Genomic DNA, 20,446 nt, shown 5'->3' on the forward strand with positions numbered 1-20,446 from the left:
AATTTATGCTAACGCTAGCTTTCCATGATGGGGAGGAGATATAAAACTGCAGAGGATCTTTTCTGGCCAGTTAAAGTTGCTTACATTTCCGTGTTCACAAAATCACTAAAAACAGAGTTAAAGTAAGACAATTTCAATGTGTCTTTTAAAAAAGAAATACGAATAACTCTTGCGTTATTTTCTGACATAGCTCCTCTTTGTTGTTGCTCATGTCTGATCTCTGCGGGTTAATAAAGGTAAACAAGGATCAAAATAATTTGAAAGTGTCAAAAGTATATATAAGGAAAGGATTATTTGCATTTCTAGATGCATACGGCCAGAATTGAACTTTTATCTTGGCAACATTTATTTTGACAGCTGTAAATACGTGGCTTAATAACGTCACTTAAAATATTATTTGTGCCACTTGGTAAACATCTATTTTTTTCCCTATTTTTACAATTTAACCTTAAAATACCCAGAAAAGCAGTTAAAACACGCGCGGCCAACATGCAGCAATGTGCATTTTAGCCGCACACATAATGGGTGGCCAACATGAATTTCCATAAGCTTTTGAGCTGGTCGCACGTTAATACTGTGAATAACATCAACCTGAGAAAAAACACCTTCGAAGTATGCTATGTAGGACAACAAATACAATTTAAATCCTTTTCGCAGGTTTATTTTGGAGTATTTCGCTAGAAAGATGACCAATGCGCCTAACATCGTTTATAGTAGCTCTAAAAGACATCTTTTAAACTCCAATACTCCACTATTTCCACATAAACAATATGACTGAGCGGTCATATACCAAATGTGAAAGTAGGTCATGTATAAAGGCCATTAGAAGTTCATTTGAAATTCGCCTCTCAGCAGTGAAGAACAACCCCTCCCCGTTCCTCTCCCTGTTACTGACAGCCTCCTGTTTACATGTCCTTCAACGTATTTTCAACATCACAAATACAATTTTTTTTAAAGAGCAATTTTTATCTGTTCCTGATTTACAATGATTTGTATAAGGACATATTTAGAAGTGTAATTTTAAGCTTAATTGCCCTTATTTATGTCCTCCGTCATCTGAAAAAGACCACGAGAACATGTCAAAAACACATTATTGACCATAGTGATAAACATTTAATATCCGTGACATGATATGATAGTGGGAAACCCAACCCCAAACCCCAGAAAGACAAAAACATAATACCAGAAGAAAGATCGAGAAAATAATGAAAAATGAAACCCACACTCACCTGCAGATATCTTGGAACAATGCTGACAAATGAGAGCAGCAGCCGGCCTGTTCTGCTTTCATCAGATCCCATTGTCTATCTCACAGAGGCACCTGCCTCAGCTACCCCATCAAATTTCATCTGCACACTGCCCTTGAAGCAGGTAAGCTGGAGACTGGTTCAAAATGGCCATTTCAAGGTGAAACAGCAACTGAAATCTCACTCATTTCGCTGTGGCATATTCATGTCTCGAGCTGGGGAATTGGAAATAGGACGGCGTTATCAGATGGAGCATCCCGCGTGTCCGTGGATAAACTTAATAAAAACAGCCCACATCACCTTGATAATATGTCTGAAAAAGCAGTAGGCTGTGCCACAAAGCGAGCACAAATGACCTGTTCAGTACAGACCTTTCTGCAGGACTGGAGTTCATGGAAGGCGGCTGATCTTAGCGGCAGACAGTTGTTTTGGCAGTCATTATATATATATTTTTCTATTTTTGAATTAGTGATTCATGACTCTTTCATGGACTTGTTGAATAAATAAGAAGGGTAGATTGAGTTGCCTGCAGAGATGGGGGTTGTAGCATGTGGGGAAGCCCAAGATGGTCAGATCAACATTCGGGTTCATACTAAACCAAGACTTAGTGAAGACACTATTATTATATTTTATGTGTTCTGCCGCTCTTGAGATCGACATACATACAAGTACATACGGTATATATATTGATTGCAAGAAAGCTTCAATCCGTGGAGAGAAAATAGACTCACTCTGATTTGTGCGTTAGTATTCTTGATTTGTGCATAACTTTGGATTTGTGCATGCGTAGTTCTTGATTTGTAACTCATATAATACGTTTTGTGTATAAGGAAAACAAAAATTAAAAAAATAAAAATAAACAAATTAAAATTGCAACAGCTTGAAACCAATTACACACGCAAATCTTTAAAATTTACGCACGAATCCTCTCTTACGCAAACTCAACACATCAGTTATCTATCGTGAGACTCTTTTAATGTCTCACAGATTCGTCCATGAGTGATGCGTTTACACACTACTAGAATACTCGTTCATCATAGTTTTCATTATAAGCTGTTTTAAACTTCGATTGTGAATAATATCTGGTAAAACTTGACTTTTTCCCACTTTCTTAAGAAGATATTCAAGATAATTAATATAAAAAGTATAAATATGTGTTTTTAAAACACTTATCCTTTTAAACAGAATATTTTCCAGAAAAGAGCACTTCTGATCTGCAGCAGCTCCTCTGGTCAACCATCATGGGGATAGGCAGCGGTGCCGGACGTTTCTAAACTGGAAAAAAAAAAAGTTTTGCTTGTAAAATGGTCCTTATGCTCCATCATGAGATATGTCAATTACCATTAAAAAATCATAGTGTCCCAGGATTATGTCAATAACAAAAAAAATTCAAAATGTAATACAGGACATTCTTTATCCCAAGATAGTTTGTTACATGATAATACTATATGTAACAAAGTAACAGATTCACGTTAATTTTCTGTTATGTCAATTAAGATTCCTAACAAAATTTCAAAATAATCTAAATTCTAATTAATAAATTAAACTATACTACTAAGAATAAAAGTAAATCTTAATTGTGTAAAGTTCCAGTGACTTATACAAAAAAACTGATTATTTCATCTTCATTGCTGGGGGCTTTCTTTGAAAAAAAACTTTTTTTTAATCTTTCTTCATTATTCATAATAGACAGGGAAATTAAAAGTCACCTGTAGAAAATGGAGAAAAAAAATCAGGGATGTTTGAATGAAATAATTTTCCTTGAAAATTAAATATATATAAAGGATACTATAAATATGGATTAAGAGCTTAAAAATAGACACAAATGAAAATGCTTTTTTGCAGATCTCGTTGCTGTTACAATAATTACGTCCTCTAAATACATATTTTATTACAGAGAATCCTGTAAAAAAAATTGTTTTATTTGTTCTAGAGCTGTGAAGCAAGAAACTCTGAGCCCCACTTTGACCTAAAGTGGCTTGATTTGGACCTTTAAAGCAGTTACACTTATGAACTAAGACAAAACACGCATTTTAATGTACCAACACACAAATCACTTCAAAGATTCAGATGTTACAAGTTGTTCATTCTTCACCAATAAAACGCTCAGCCTCATATTCCTTTAACAAGCACGCCTGAGGACATATCCTGGTTTCATGGGAAATATGTTACTCTGTGTAAGAGCTCTTCAATTATTCATCTCCATCAAGCAAACAATAGCACTAAGGATGCTGCAGAAACTATTAAAACTAGTTGGAGAACTGTTTGATGCATTATTAAAGCCCGCAGGGTTGGCAGATGTTTCGAGGAATACCTGTCCTGAAAGAAACATATCGGAAAATAGCAATTAAGATTTCCTATTTAACATTTGCTGATAGATGTGATCTATATAACCAACTCACCTTGAGGTTAGTTTCCAGAAAAAAACTCCCCCTTGAAGCTTGATATTTCAGGTTGTGTCTAAGCGAGAGGATTTGCACGACTGCAGGAAACACCCACATAAGTGTCTTCTTTCAATCTCATTTGAGGACGGGCGGCGTGCTGCACAGTGCCAGAATCCATCAGCCTGTTCGTGACACTGAATTTTAAACACTGGTTTAATACCTGAGGAAGAAAAACAATGGATGTCTCTATTACTCCTCAGGGCTCTTATGCCTGAAGGAGAGCTTTTCTCCTCGTATTCCGCCTGACTGTTTTCCAGTTGGAAGAGAAATGAGCATACTTTGATACAGCTTCAGAGGAAAATATGAAAGAAAATGTCAAAAATCCCCAAAGACAACTGGCTAACTCAGCACCATATAAAAAGGAATGATACAAAGATTCAAGCTGAGTACAGCACCATGATATGAAAGCAGAGCTTCATGTATCCTTTGTTATTTCCTCTGTACATCATTTAGTTACTTTATGTCACCTTTAGTGGGTACATTTGTCATTAACCCCATTCTTTTTCACATTCAATTATTATTATTAATTTTATTAGTTTCAATAAATGTTGGTATTAAACCATGCAATCCTTTTTTAAATCAGACTATTCAATACAAGTAGAACTGGCTCATATAATAATCATGCATTTGGTACAAGCTCCAAATTTGCCATAATTGTAGCTGATGGACCCTCATTTGCCACAACAAAATAGAAAAATATATATAATATCATATAATATCATGTAATAAAAGCATATTTCTGAACACAAGTTTAACATACAGTATGACATTCACACTTAACTGTTCCTATCCAGTACTATCAATGGCCAAATTTTATAGGTAGTGTGTGAAAATGGTCTTAAAAATGTCTGAAGTGACACATGAATGTGAGAACTTTGAACGTGGAAGTCTGAAACGTGCATTTACACTTGTATAAATGGACTTTTAATTAAAAAGTAGTCGCTTGTACGTGGGTTACTGAGGACGTTGTGAACATAGTAGCTTAATAGTATTGTGTAGGTACCCCTCAAGTTAAGAGACTGCATTGTGTGCATTAACAGCCAATGTTATTGGGACCGGTGCAAATAGAAATCAAATATGTTTGAATCAGTTGAGTGAATCTTTAAAAGTGGCCATCACTTTAGATTTTTCATATGTGCTTTTTAAGAAGAAAGGACCCTATGATACATCCATTTTAAACTTGGTGCTTCACCAAAAAATGCATGATTATTTTGAAATGTCTACTTAAGTGGCTTTACTATAACAATGTCAAATGACAAAGCCAAGATAACATGTTACAAAAATAGTGATCATTTCTTTTGTAAAGTTGGAACCTTTAATACTGTAGGGAATGGAGGTTACCTTGATTGTGTTGCAAGTCCTCAGTTGTCTGTATCACTAAACTGGTTCCACATACTTTTCCTTTGACTCAAACATGAAATTAGTGTTACCCCTTAGATCAGCCACAGTTGATGGGCAAAGAAAAGTTTTCTCATTAAGAATGTGTCACCTGTTTCATAATGAGTCACCTGTTTCATAGCGCTCAAGACCTTTTAACGCCAGTGTAGCAAAACCTACTGATGAAATTATTTGGTTGCAGAGGGATTTTAAAACTTTCAGATAATCTAATAAGCTTGACTGGTCTTAGTATTAAGATTACATTCTTCATTGACATGACCATATACTTCTGTCAGACACAAATTGTCTGAAGATTTGTCAAATTAGAGAGTCGGGTCAGTGTCAAACAATACCAGACACAGTAGGTACACAGGTTACAGAGGAAACAATAGCAATGGACATGATTAGCACGGCTTCTACGGACTACTGAAATAATAAGAGTATCATCTGGTCAAAAGCACTAAGCCCTACAAATGCTTTAATACGAACCATGTTTGGAGGACTAATGACCCTACACACAGAGTATCTACCAATGGTAAACTTTGACAAAGATCCTATACTTGATACATTTAGATTATTTGTAAAAATATTTACTGGAACTGGCCTTATTTCTTAAGACAGTTCAGATCCTTTGTTCGGTGGCTATGCAACTGAGAAGGTCTCTAATGTAAATATACAACTTTGCAATGGGAAAAAACCCCTTAAAGCCTGGTTCACACTTGCTTTTCATTGTGATATTGATTCAAAACGTCAAGACTGAAGGGACATATTTATTAATGTAACACTTTTGCACCCCGTGTCCTGCAAATGGCTTTAGATTAATTGACTAGAAAGGAACTCAACTGAGTAACGTTCCAAAAGAGGAGATGTAGTCACTGGTTATTCCTAAATAAAAAGCTATTACTCAGTTATTGTATTTGTCAGAATAACCATTCTTGATCTATTTCCTGTTTTCAACGTCTTCTTCAAACTAAATTTGTTTAATTTTTTTTTTCTTTAGTGCAAGTTATTTAAGTTATAAAGTGACCAATCAGATGCCTCAATAAAAGGTCTCATGTCAAACCTTTCATTTATTTTTTCTCACGAGACCATTTTTGCCCAAAGTGGTCTTGACTTATAACAATCCCACTCCTGATTGGTGAAATTGGTTGCCATGGAAACGTTGACTCAGACAGGCTTGGTTCAGTTTCTGCTTACTGAAATTGTCCAACGTGTCACCGTCCGTATCGTGAAAAAATGGCCAATAGATTGGCTTCATTGTGTTGAAGCCAGAAGTAAGACATTTTCTATCACACTTACTTGGTCTAGTTCTCTTATACGGTCAATGGTTAGATTCCATTAAGTGTGTTTGCCACACTGCAATTAAGATGGCTGCTGCGAAATTTTCACACAGTTTAAAAATGAACCTCAGGGAAGTATGCCCTAACCCTGACCCTAAAGGCCACGTCACATTGCTGCAACAGACAATGTGTACATTGTCCACATTTAAAATTGTAGTCTTTCGTGATACATGCATGCATACTTGTGTTCATCATTCGTTGATGTGCGCAGATGTCCATCAAGGGTTTTGACCAATGGGTCTTTACATGAATTTAGTTTAGCGCAGTTCAAAATTTTGGCCGATTGAGAATTACACAGTTTATGATTCTTTAACATAGCTTATATGCAGTTAACACGTGATTCTTGTGCAATTGTGTGTGATTTTTGCGAGATACATTCCCAAATCTGTGGCTGTCAATCACTGTTCCATGAAAGCCCACTTATTTTAAACCGACTTTCCATGCATGTATAACTGATGTATAACTATTTGTATACGTGATATACATATCACGTTAAAATGACAGAATTGATGAACAAATCATTAATGAAATGGGGGATAAATAGTGCAATAATCATGTATGGTTCATTAATGATTTGCGTGTTCTGTGACAGGTATATAAATTGGCCACCCACAAATTCTTTCACCCACCCTGCAGTCCACACTGGGTGGGAAGTCTCCCACACCCCAAGTTTGGCTTGTCTGGGCGATGGGTTCGGATCTCTCGGCGGTGAAGACAGGTTGCGAGAGGGAGCAACACTGGATGCGCGCCGATCCCATCTTACGGGTCTCCCCATCTGCAGTTCCCACAGGGGGCCCCCTGTCCCCTACAGGCTGCCTCAGTTGGTGCCTTGCAGCTGACTTAGAACTGATGTCGACCAGGGGAATCCAACGTTTTAAATAAAAACGAAGCATCGTGAGGACCTGCGGAGAGTGCTGACCATGGTGCTGATACAATGTGATATCTGTCCAATGCTCTGAATGTCAAAGTGAAGAAATTCAATAAGGCATGAGAGTACATGTTTTTTGAGTGACTTATTCGTACCTCCGTGGTTTTACTGTGGGTCATTCGTGATACATCTGTGAAAATTTTACGGAAAAGAACACAACTTTATGCGCAAAATCTATGTAGTGGCCATAAACATATGCCGTGCAGTGGCAGAAATGAATCTCTAAGTATCCTATTAGCAGGACACTAAGAATCTGTGCACTAATGCACCAATACTTATTTTAAAATGTTGCGTACAGTGCATTTATTTTTGATGATTGATGACAGATAAATAGTGGCCCAGTAGGCCTAGTTCAGTTAGGGTTGTTTTGTCTTTGTATTTTCCCATTTGTGAAAACTGGCTTCACATTGGCCCAACACAAACCAAAAGTTCATGAGACCAAAGGCTTTTTCTCTGAATGAATGCTTCACAGATTTGCCCTGTACTTCTTTACACTATTAAAAGGAATCTTTGCTTGAGTAGATTGTCACCAGCATTTGTAGAAAAATGTCATAATTACCTTTGGAGAAAAAAAAAAAAAAGAAAAAGAAAACACTTCCTGGAGAAATTGATGAAGTGTCACATGCTTACATTAGCACCTGTATCTTAGCCAGATTAAATGAAAGAACAACTTAAAAAATCTGTTTTAGTGTAAAATAAACCTGCCACTTCCACTAAGACGGCTGTCACAAGTACAAGCTCCAATTGTGCAAAGTAAATTGATAATATACCCTATAAACATCATAAAGCCTCTGATCTGGATCTAATGGCGGTTAATTAATGTTAAGAGCCAAGGCGAGTAAACAAGTGAACTACCATTTTCTCAGTAAACAAGTCATTAGTGCTAAAACACATGATGTTAAATTACCTTCCAGTCTGCACCATCATTTAATGGGGTAATTAATCATAGAAATCAAATATTAATTTGCTCATCTGTCCACTGATACATTTACTCTGCACCTGACTGTTGGGTGAGACTGCAGGCATGGTTTAATGGGATTTGTGATGATATCCTTAAAAACCATGCTAAAAAAGGATGTACTGTTCCAAGAAGTTGCATACATTAGATATTTGCTCTTTTCCTGTCTCTACAAGGTGAGATATCCTCCATGTCGTTTGGCTGAAATGAAGATTGGGAGCAGTGCATGTTTAAAAAAGTCCATAGATTGTTTAATACAACATACCATATTCTCAACAATTCAACATCAACAAAATTTTGTTAATTAAAAAAAAAGAAATCTGCATATTACCTTTATTGCACAGGACAATTTGAATGTATTTTTTTTTTCCATAGATTTGCTTTTTTTTGTTTTGTAAAAAGTTGGCTTGGACTATACATGTTTGATATTGTCCAGGGTGAAAATGAAACAGAGGGAATAATTCAAATCAAAAACAGAATTGTGGACCACTTGGGATTAAAAAAAGAAGAAGAAAGAGGGGAAGAAAAGGCTAGGTACAGTAGCCACACTTTGAACAAAGAGCATTCATTATTAGCAAGAGGGAGAACCATGAGTCGTATCCACTGTTTTCTTTTTTCTTCTTCTCTTTATGCAAAACGGATTACACCAAAGCTGCTTCGGATTTCTCTATTGGTGAAACCATCTGTGTCACTCCAGCCATCTGTAGATTCTGTCCGTACTTCCAGCCATTTCTTTGTCGTCATCTGCAATGTCATCCATCATAAATAACTTAATCCTCACACACTTTCGCGAAGCCCAGCTGTCCATAGTGTGTGCTTGGAAAGTTAACGCCACAAACTCACATTTTTCTTCTCTTCTTTTTTTTTTGGATGCAGGAGCAGAATTTGGAGCAGTTCTTTTTTCCTCCTCTTGACAAACAGTACATTTTAGAAGAGAAGCAAACCTGCAAATGAGTAAGACTTTCACATTTTCATGAATTTTAATAAAAGAGGGGTAACTGTCATGACAAACATGAAAATAGAGGAGCGAATATCATTTTCAGAAAACAGAAAAGCCACATCCTTTCTTCCTTACAATCATTTTGAAAACCCCAAAAAGCCTTTTTTATTATAGCGACTAAAATGCAAAAGAAAAAGAAGAAGAAATTTAGTGTATGAATGCACTATAGGGATGCAGTTTTTATGCCTGTGCTTACCCACACTACAGCGAGAATTGGACCACAATCTACGTAAAACACTGCTTCTATAAGTTTACAGTAATTTGCTGGGATTTTTGTTATTTTTTTATGTCTAAACCTTTACTTGTACTTGAGTTTATCTTCAAACTAAAAACAGCAGATTCATTTTTTTACTAGTGAGCCTTTGGTCCATCTGTCTTTCATTCAACTTCTATTATTTCAAGGTTGAAAAATAGGCCTGAAAAGATGCCGGAAAGCTGAAAGTAGATATTTTTTATAAAAATGATGTGCTTTTCTAAAGTGCAATTTTTTTGATATATGATTTTTTTGTGCCATAAAGAATTTAGAGGAAATTTTTTAAAAACATTACTTAGTTGGTCATCATTAAGATTTTAAGTCATATAAGGCTGTTTTACAGCCTGTAAAGCAAGGGTGTCAAACATCCGGCCTGTGGGCCACATTCGGCCGACCAGATGGTTGAATCCGGCCCAGCTATGAAGAAGATGTTGAAGAAAAAAAAAAAAAACAAGTTCCTTGCCTATTTCTTTGGCAAGTTATGAGTCTTTAAAGATTTGACCGAAATGCGCAATTCTGCCACTAGGGGCAGCAAAGGAAAAGCAAGACCAGTATAGCAAGAAATGAAGAAATAAGCATCATATCTTTGCAAGCGTGTGCCACATCTGGGCAAGATGCAGTTAAATTTAGTTTAATTTTCATTGATATGTATATATTTTTTTTATATTTTAGGCAGAGTGTTTATTATTTTTTTTCCATAGCCCTCTGTTGAGTTTACTATCGGAAATGGTTCAATGTCATATGTACAATATTCAGTATAAAATGGAATAAACAATTTTTTTGTGTAAATGCATTCAATTTGAAATGCATTGGTCTGTGTGAATGAATGGGTAATAAGTGATTAGGCTACTATGTTGGTTAAGGCATTTTTTTTCCAACAGAGAAAAAAACAAAATGAAAACAAAGCTACAGATAAGTTGACCATAGTTTATCGTGCTATTATTTTTCTGGTCCGGCCCACTACAAATCAGATGGGTTGAATGTGGCCCCCGAACTAAAATGAGCTTGACACCCCCGCTATAAAGCATAAATGATCTGCTTTCTCTTAAATTCCAAACACAGTTTTTAGATTTATCAAAGTTCATTTAGACTGTGCAGTTGTTTTGATTTCTGGGGAATGTCTTCTAAACGTGTTGTAACAAAAATGCACACTGGATGGATTGCTGAACAAAATTTATGACTGTAAGAAAACAAACAGTTGTATTCACAGTTGAAACAAATATGTAATGTAATAAAAATGTCCTTGAAATGCAATAACTTTTACAAATCGCATTTGTAACATTTAGCTTTTAAAAGAAATAAAAAAATAAGAAAAGACAAAAAACAGCAGTGATACAAATAAGATCTACCCCTCCCTAGTCGCTTGAACCGATTTTTCAAATCTTTTTGTTTTTTTTTACATCATTTCCTGCTAAATTTCAATAGAGCCTATACTTCTTGTGAATATGAAATCCGGTATTCAATTAATGCCCCCACAGACTCTGTAGAAACCACCGATGGCTTGTAACACTGGGTGTGGTTACATTCCTTCCAATTTTGAATAGTCAGGAGTCACCCTCTTGCCAAGTCCAACAGCCAGGAAAACAAACAAACAAACAAAAAAAAAACTTTACTCTATGTTTACAGACCATGATCCACAGGTTTGCAGTTGAGGAAAGAAACTGTCTTTTTTCCTCCATTTGTCCTATTTTAAAAGTCAAATCCACATATGCCACAGGTCTATTAAATCATTTTCATGTTAAACTTGCGAGGAGCATCCACTGTGGTGCTGCTCATGCCGGCGTCTGATTTCCGTGGCACGTACTCAATCTCAATGTTGTGTTTGGTGTTGCCTTTACCTCTGCTCCAAAGAAACAGTAGTACCAGGCAAAACAGGACAACACCAAGAAACGAGATGAAACCCATGGTGGTTGCAATGATCAGTGTCTTTATATCAAACGGGAAAGGGACGTTGGCTCTTGTACCATTAGCACCAGTCTCGGCAGGCTGATTGGAAATGAAAGCAAAGGTCTTGTTGGGTTGTTGCGGCCAGTCAGGTGAGTAACTGTGAATGTGAAGGTGAGCGGGTGAGGTGTCATTTCCGCCTGCATTGCTGGCTATGCATACATAAGTGCCGTTATCTTGAATCTGGGCGTAGCGGACCTCAAGGGTACCATCTGGCAACACAGATAACCTTCCGATTGTTTTGGTGGTGATGAACTTTTTCTGTGGCGAAAGCCACATAATTACTGGAGCCGGATCTCCGTCTGCTTGGCAAGCGAAATGAACAATGGCTCCCTCATCGACAAATTTCTGCTGAGGTTTGCGATCCCTAATCCTAGACTTGCGGCAGGTGAAGTAGTTTGGCTGCAGAGGTTCTGGGAAATCCTTGAACTCTTTGCCTTGGACGAACTCTGGGGAGGCACAGGTGGGCTGCTGCTTGTTGAAGTTAAGTCGCCAACGCCGTCGAAACACCCACAAGAGCCGGCAGTCGCAGGCCAGAGGATTATCATAGAATGCAAGGGTTTCCAGGTTGCCAACTGAGTGGAAAGCTGACTCTTCTAATGTGCTAAGAGTGTTCCCAGACACATTTAGGATTTTCAGGTAGTTCAGACCACGAAAGGAGTAGGGCTCAATCATTGCCAGTCTGCCTCCAACCAGGTGGAATTCTTGTAGACGCAGAAGATCGTGAAGCTTATTCCCCTCTATGGTATGAATAGGGTTATAGGAAAGATTCAGAAAGCGCAAGTAAACCAAGTGCCGCAGGGCCACATAAGGGATCGTGGTCAGGTTAGCGCTGGCAATGGTCAGAGAGGTCAAATTTAATCCATACAAGCAATTTGGGGTCATTGTATCCAAGTATGGCCAGTTGGCTATTTCCAGCACTTTAAGCCGATAGAGCCGTTTGAAAGAGTAATCCCGTATGATGTTGATATTGAGATGGCGCAGCCTGAGAGTGATCAGATTGTGAAGGTGGGTAAAAGCCTCAGTTGGCACAGAGGACAAGTTGCACTTCTCAAGACTCAGGTGCTCAAGGCCACTAAGGCCATGAAAAGCCCTGTGGGAGATGAAAACCAAGTCATTGTCCCCTACTTCCAAAGACCGAAGGTTGTACAAATCCTGGAACATGTAGTCCAACAGGATTACAATCTTGTTCTCACTTATGTCCAGCTCTGTGAGATTGCTCAGGCCAGTAAAAACACCCAACTGGATCAGCTTAAGCTTGTTGCTACGCAACCCCAATGTCCGCAAACCGGGAAGGTTGTTGAACGCTCCAGGTTCAATAGTAGAGATAGTGTTCTCACTGAGTTCCAGGTGTTCAAGGCTGAGAAAGTTGGCAAACTCATCAGGGTTGATGGTTCTGATGCGGTTCTTGCTGAGGTCCAGCAGTCTTGTGTCAGGGGGAATGCCCTCAGGAACTGACATAAGCTTCTTGCGGTGGCACAACACTGAGTGATCTTGAGAATTGCATTCACATCGGGATGGGCAGTCTATGGTGGAGCCAGACAGTACAGTTCCCAGCATCAGGATCAGAATGGGCCGCCAGCAAGCCACCAGGTAGCTGTGCCCAGTCGCTTCCCTGGCTGCCATCTTATCGGTTACCTGCAAAGAAGAAGAAGAGACAAACACACTCAGTTGGCAAAATCAAACAGCATAAATATCACACTTCTGTTTTTATTTGCTTTCATTTTAAGTCAAACACTACTTAAATTATTTTTAGGTAGTTGCTTCCAAAATAACCAGACGAAAGCCACTCTCATTTGACACCTATGCAGACAGCAGAGCAGATAGTATGACATCTGCTGTAATATTCATGAGCAGTAAGATGAGTACAAGTTGCAAAGAATAAGGTGCATGCTTGCATAACAAAATGTAATTCTGCTTTCTTTGTGTGTCTATAGAGCTGTAAAAAAGGGGTCTTAAATACACGTAGCCTCTATCAACTCACCAGATGTGATACACTGATCTTGACCTGGTAATCTACATATATTTTGCCCTACTGGGTCTGTTGTGGAATACTTAAACATCATTTCCACAGCTCACCTCATTGAAACTCAATCAGTCAATGCTATTGGTTTGAAATGACACCAAAGGGGCCTAGCTTCAAGTGGAATTAGCAGTCTTTTTGGTAATCTACATCATACTGTGTCACAGGAAAAAATATGCAGAGTACATCTGTGATTTGTTCTGGTTCCACTTTATTCCTCCCCGGCCCCTGCAGTAGGAATTTCCGGTGGGAACAGTGGGGGGTGGAGTAGCAGTGGCAAGTGTTCGCAATCAAAGATGGATGGTGGCAGGTGTGATGTATGTGCAGCAGTTGAAACACAGCTCATGCAATCTTCTAGGATAAGATACCAATCCTATACCACCAGAGAATTGGACTCAGAGACAAAAAAATACTTAGGTTAAGAGGGGGACAACAACTCCTAACCGTTTCCAATGTCAGTGGTTAGCTAGACTCCTTCATGTACTCCAATAATCTAATTAATGTATCATGATGATGACTTTATTCATCACGTAGATTACATTATTTCCTCTGTTTAAGCACCAGCTATATAATGTGACAAGATAAAGTATCAAAACAAAAATCTCTCATCTGAAATTCCCACTCAACCTTGGAGAGATTTCGGGGAAAGTTTTGCTTTTATGTGAGTGCTGTTGTCACAAAATGTCAAATTTTGTCAGTGGTGTGCATCTGCATCTCTTTGATTTATTGTTTTTATTTTTTTTGTCAAATCCTACTTTTTTTGCTGCTAATGAGGAGTTTTTTTTCTGGAACAGAACATGATGCTCTGAGCTTTACAAACTGCAAAAAGCAGAAAAGATTTGTGAAATGACTGACAGTTAATTATGGGCTGACATGTTACTGCTATAACAGCGGTGCACTAATCCATGACTGGACATTAGATTTATCAAAAAAAAAAAAAAGAAAGAAAAAAAGGAGAGTTCATGGATTAGATTTAGTGCGCTCAATTTCATTCTATTGAGGGTGGAGTCAGAGTTCACACTGAGGATTTGATGATACCATCTGTAATCAAGTGATGTCAAAACAGGCTGAGAGGGTTTGCCTGATATCTGAGCCCAGTAGCAGCACCCACCTCACTTCACTCTATTCTGCCCCAAGCCATATGTGGTCATTCCAACTCCCTAACTCTATTGATTACATCACCGCTGAGAGCAGGTAGATGGAGCGCGGTGTGTGTTATCCATGGCAAGACACATAAGATGTCGTCTCATCATAGACTCTGCTCTGATAATGTGGGGATCGGTCAATGAGATGCCATTACGTACAACTCTATTACCACCAACGATAAAAGGCAATAAGGAAAATTATCAAATCATAATGCTTTATATAAAGCTCCCTCACTTTGTCTTGAGTCTCTTATAGAGAAAACTCTGTTACTCAAACTAGTCCTTGCTCTGCCAGAGTATAGGACAGATCGACAACCATGTCCTGCTTCCTTTCCATCACCCCAACCCTTCCAGCTTAAAAATGATTAAATACATGTAATCCAAAAAATAAACATGTTTAACTATAGTTGTTAGAAAAACAAACTACACTGGAAAGACATTAGTTTTGATTGATCCATGTTTTCTGCCCTGTGCGGGGTCATCATCCCACTAGAAGAAATTGAAGAGCTTTTCCTGCCCATTTCAAAATGGCTGCTTCTATGAAATCTCAGATTTCACAGAAGATTTTTTGCAGGAAACATCTTGCTAATTTTGCCAATATCATTGATACAAGCTTTTCTAACAACATTTTTTTCTGATTCACCCATATTTAAAAACAGAAAAAACTCATAAATGTCTGACTTTGTCTGACGTCATTTCCGGGTGAGTATGTTCAAGTGGTTGATCGTTGCTCCTGTTTTTCAAATCTCTGATTTGTTAATATCTAACTTAGTTTTATCTGGCTCAGTATTAAAAAATTCTAAGTAGCATCTGTAGCTTTCTAGTGAGTAAACTACTGTTAACCATTTGCTGTACAAGCTACTAAAATTCTGCGATGTAGTTGCTTCTCCTTAACTAAACACTGCTAGCTGTAGCTTAGCACTTAGCATGACTTCTACCTCTTCCACTGTTGTGAAGCTATAGAGGCAACTGTATTTTGATTATGGGTAACGTAAATAAAACTGAACTGAATTAAAATGCAATTTTAAGCTTAATTTTATTTGTATAAGTCCTCCATCATCAGTAAATGTCACAAGAACACGTTAAAAACACAGACATATTAGGTTGTAATGGGACCTGTTCCAAAAATGTTAGTAAAAATATTAAGAATGTCCACAATCGCTGATTTGCAATCTTTAGAAATTAAGTAGAGTGAACTAAATCTAATTTGAAAACGATTTACTTATTGCTCTGAAATACAGAATAAAATTGAATTTGAGTTTATGGACTAAAAATAATCAAAATCCACAGTGCCACTATCACAGAATAAATCTTAAAAATAAAGAAAATAAAGCTTGCCATTTTCAAAATATGATAAGACTAAGAAGTGTTTTTTTTTTTTGGTAAATATAAAAATGAGACTTGAGTTCCATTTGGGTAACTCCTCAACCGTTTAGACAATTAGCGTAATTCCAGTGGATTCTGTGAACCAATTACGTAATCACCTTGAATCCGCTGATTCTGCAACGCTTGAACACGAAGTGTTTCAGAACTTAGAGGACGGAAAACAGTTGGAGAACATTGTCATGGTTTGTTGTTTAACAATCAAAAACAACAGTGATGTTTAGGTTTTATTTACTGCTGAAGTTAACCAGGAAGTTGACAGAAAAAAAAACTTGTTTTAAGGAACAAACACCATCTCTGTATATCTAAATCTTTGTTTTTCTAATTTTTTGTTTAATTCTGATCTTCTGTTCTAAACAAAGGTAACATTTTATTATATGATTCCTTAACAAGCTTTGTCAGGACGTTAACTAACATTGTTAATGTGTTTATAAGATGTTTATAAGACATTTATTAGCACAATAAGCCAAATAAGGTTTATTAACATAATTATTAAGATTCATTAATATCTAAAGTGAGACCAAAGGCAATATTAGAAAACTTCTTACAAGCTTAACACATGTATTAACAATCTTTTTCAACATTATACTAAGCATTTTGCCGCACCTCATCAAATGCGTTGAATTAACACATTGTTTTAACCTTATACATCCAGTAAAAAGACAGCAACATATATTAAAAAGTACACATTATGGTTCAATCTGTGAATCGTTGAACTTGATTTGTGAACTAAATCAGATCACCACCAAAAGTAACAATCCACAGCCCTAACAAAATACCTTTTTTATTAGAGTGGGTATGTAAATCGATGTGAGAATAACTCTAGTCAGCTGTGCTGCCATTTGCTGATTTTCTTTTTTATCCCTGCAGGTATCTAGAAATTTTCACAATGGAGGTTTACCATATAAAATCAGACAAAAAAAATCACAATCACTCTGTCTCTGGTATTCACACGTCTCTAATCAAAACATATTTGAGTTATCTACTGCATCTCCAACTCAAAAAATAAAAAAGGATTTTTTAAAAGATGGAGTACCTCAAAAATGTATACTATGTGGCCTCTATGTCAGACATGGATGGACAGGGACACATCATGCCGAAGAATGACATCCACGGGTAAACATTAGCAGCACTGTTTTGTTAATGATCCGGTGTTATCGTTCCCTCACAGGCATTCAGGCTGAATGCAGTTTCTCATTCCAATCAGTGCTCCACTGAGCTCCCTGAGAATTACATTAATTGAGGTGCAGTGAGAGGGGACACAGTTCTCAAAAGAATGAATATGTTGGAGAAATACGACGACAGTGCTCAATAAATGAGGACCCACTGGTCCAGGACCAATAATAAGTAGATCAGTGAATGGTAAGATTAAGGCTTTTATGCCAGCATCCTCTGGGATCTTGAGGATGCTGCTTCATACTGGAGAAAGATAGCACCCCATATTCCAATTACAATGAGGTGGCATAATGAAGACAAAATCCTAATTAAATGTGTTTTTTTTTTCTCTGCAAAAAAAATTTAAAGTAAGGTAAGCCAGCTAATTAAAAGTGTGATTAAAAAATCTGAATCAAATAAAATATTGATTGTCTTTAACACATATCCTTCAGGTTATGGAAAATATTTTACCCAAAGGCAGCACAAGTAAACACCAAATCTATAGATAATTAAGATAAGAGTCTGAGAAAACTTTAACAATGAAAACAGCATTTAAAGTCCCACTTCGATCATCTTTCCATCTATTTTCCCAGTGGTCTTCTAATTATAATTGTGCTGTTTTTAGCCAAAAACAAAACAAACAAAAAAATATATAATTTTCCAAGACATAGTTTATTAGAAATTAACTTGGACTGTTGGCACAACCCCCAACCTAACAGTACCGGTGCAACAAAATGGCGAGCAATCCGGTCATACAGATTTGAGCCTGATATTAGCTTGAACGAGGAAAACCAAAGCCGTCTGTAAATGATAACAATATAAAAAGTTGTGTTGCAGTGTTTAAAATGGCAACCTAATGCCTTTGCTTGTGATGCCAGTCTGATTACATATAACCACAGACACACATCCATCCCAAAAATAACAACAAACACTGACACATGGTATTTTCAAATACCAGCGATAATGCAAGTGTGAAGATGCTAGAGCAGATAGCTGAAAATGTTGAAGCTGAAAGCTTGCTAAAATATTAGCTAAATACCAATATAGCCAAAAAAAAAAAAAAAATGTCTAATTTCGCCAAAACAGCTAGCATAATGCTAACATATTATCTGAATTTCAAGTTTGCTTAAGGAACTTGAAAATTTTCAAATGTTTGCCAAAATACCTTACATAATGCTAACATATTTGCTAGATTCCAAATTTGCCAAAAAAGCTTCTATTTTTGCCAAAACAGCTAGCATAATGCTAACAAATTAGCTAAACTCCATATTAGCCTAAAAGTTTGTAAAAATACTTAAATTACCCAATTATTAGGTTTATTAAGCATTCACTTGATAAAGAAATACTGAACAATGCTATTTGGATTTAATTTTCTTTACGAATGTCCTCCATTATCAGAAAAATGCCACATGTTAAAAACACAATTTTCCTAGTAGTTGGTCTTTAAAAAAAAAAGCGAAAACTAACATTTTTAAATTCTTTTAGGTGTTTTTTAAGGTTAAATATATCACCATATTTTAATTGGCCTCTTGTTCAGGCATGCCACAACAATTACCAGATCCAGTTAGTGTGTTCAATTTAACCTAAATCTTTTTTGATACATGTTAAAGAGGTTACATGCCCCCCACAGGTTGTATGATGTTTATTTTGACTGTCATCATTAATTTAATCCAAATAAGGACTAACTCGCATAAGCGGGGAGAAGCCCATCCATCGCCCAAAGCTTTATTTTACCTGTCACAAGACATCAGTCCTGAGCCTCGTTTAATACCTGTAAGCTTCTGGGAAATCCATGGGATGATGCTGACGTTATCTACAGCACAAAGTGTTAAAAGCCTTTAAAGCCTATTCCTCGGCAAACTGCTTAGTCAGCTGCCAGGCTAATCCTCAATGGCCAAATGCAGCAGCATGTTTATATTTACTTGGTAAAATGCTCACCATTTATGGTGTTTACTACAAATGTTTGAATAGAATATGCACAATATTCACCTGAAAGGAAAAAGGGAAATTTTGCTTTTCATCTGTGGCTCATTTTCTAATATTTCTAATAAAAATGCTCACTGAACTTCTCTCTATGCCTTCATTCAGGTTTGTACTGCCAGCAGAGGCTCATTTTCTTAGACAGAAGATGTATATTGACAGCAACCGTTTGGCTAAATCCATCTTAACCAGCAGTCGCTGACCTTTGGCTCCCTAAGTAAGATTATTTTCACACTGGGATTGTGTTGCATAGCTGAATTTCAAGAGAAAGAATACCCCTCTGTCATTGAGACGCTAAGCTGCCTGCCAGGATTGCTGGCTGGATATGGACCTGTGAAATGGCAGGGCTTAAATGTAAGTCGATGGCCGACAGATGGACACCATAGCCCTAATCCGGGCAAAGAAGCTGGCTGGTGCAACAAGGTTCAGAATTCCAACAGCTAACAGGTGCTTCCTTGACTAAACTCTGAGGTGAAACCTGTTGATGTATTCCTCTTGAACTTCACCTCCCAAAAGGGTGATTTCCTGAGCATGTGTAGACACTTAATTAAAATTGATCAAGCATTGAGGAGGTATTAGTAGACAGAAAAATGATAATACAAGAAGCTTAAGTTAAATAATCTCTTTTTATTCAGGTATTGGTTTCAACGTGAAAAACATCTGTCCAAATGATGAAATAATCCTTTTTATAGATTTGTTTCTTACTAAAAAAAAGACTTCCATTCAGACTTTCATTGATTCCCAGCTTTCCAAACTCAAACATTCACCTTGTTTTTCCATTACTCAGCTTGGGCTGCCTCATAAGATGCTTACAACTCCAGACATAAGATGATCCAAGGCTGCTTTCACAATAAGATCGTCTGATGGAATCTTTTCAACTAGAAGCAAAATGAAGAAATGAAGCAAGAAGAACAAAACCAGCCACCATTGACTGTATATAAAAAGTGGACTGAGGAAGTACAAGCCAAAATCTCATAGACTTCTATTTGAAAGATAAACAGCTATTGTATTATATTTGTCAGAATAACCATTCTTGTTTTGCTACCTTTTCTTAACATGTTCTTGCTAATCCTCATTTCTTTGGGGATTTTAGTTTGTAGTACGAGTTAATTAAGTTATAAACTGGTCTTGATTAAAACAAAAAAAACACATGGTCTCACAACAAATGTTCAAATCGTTTGACAGATAACCTGCTTTTAAGTGGTAGGGGTGGGACCTTCCTACAAGCTTACTCCTTATTGGAGAGAGTGGTTGCCATAGAAACATTGA

General features: G+C 37.0%; 1 protein-coding gene across 4 annotated transcripts in view; it reads right to left on the reverse strand.

Annotated features, from left to right (window-relative positions):
* Positions 1–8,519: 8,519 nt before the first annotated feature.
* Positions 8,520–20,446, reverse strand: part of lingo1a (leucine rich repeat and Ig domain containing 1a) — a 170,863-nt gene continuing 158,936 nt past the window's right edge. For all 4 annotated transcript variants that reach the window (XM_024282174.2, XM_024282173.2, XM_024282172.2 and 1 more), the window contains one exon: positions 8,520–13,129. In XM_024282174.2, coding sequence (XP_024137942.1) covers positions 11,270–13,117 — 1,848 coding nt within the window. In that variant the 5' untranslated portion in view covers positions 13,118–13,129 and the 3' untranslated portion in view covers positions 8,520–11,269. The remainder of the gene's footprint in view (positions 13,130–20,446) is intronic.

The sequence above is a fragment of the Oryzias melastigma genome, linkage group LG6 (genome assembly GCF_002922805.2).
Source record: "Oryzias melastigma strain HK-1 linkage group LG6, ASM292280v2, whole genome shotgun sequence".
NCBI lineage: Eukaryota > Metazoa > Chordata > Actinopteri > Beloniformes > Adrianichthyidae > Oryzias > Oryzias melastigma.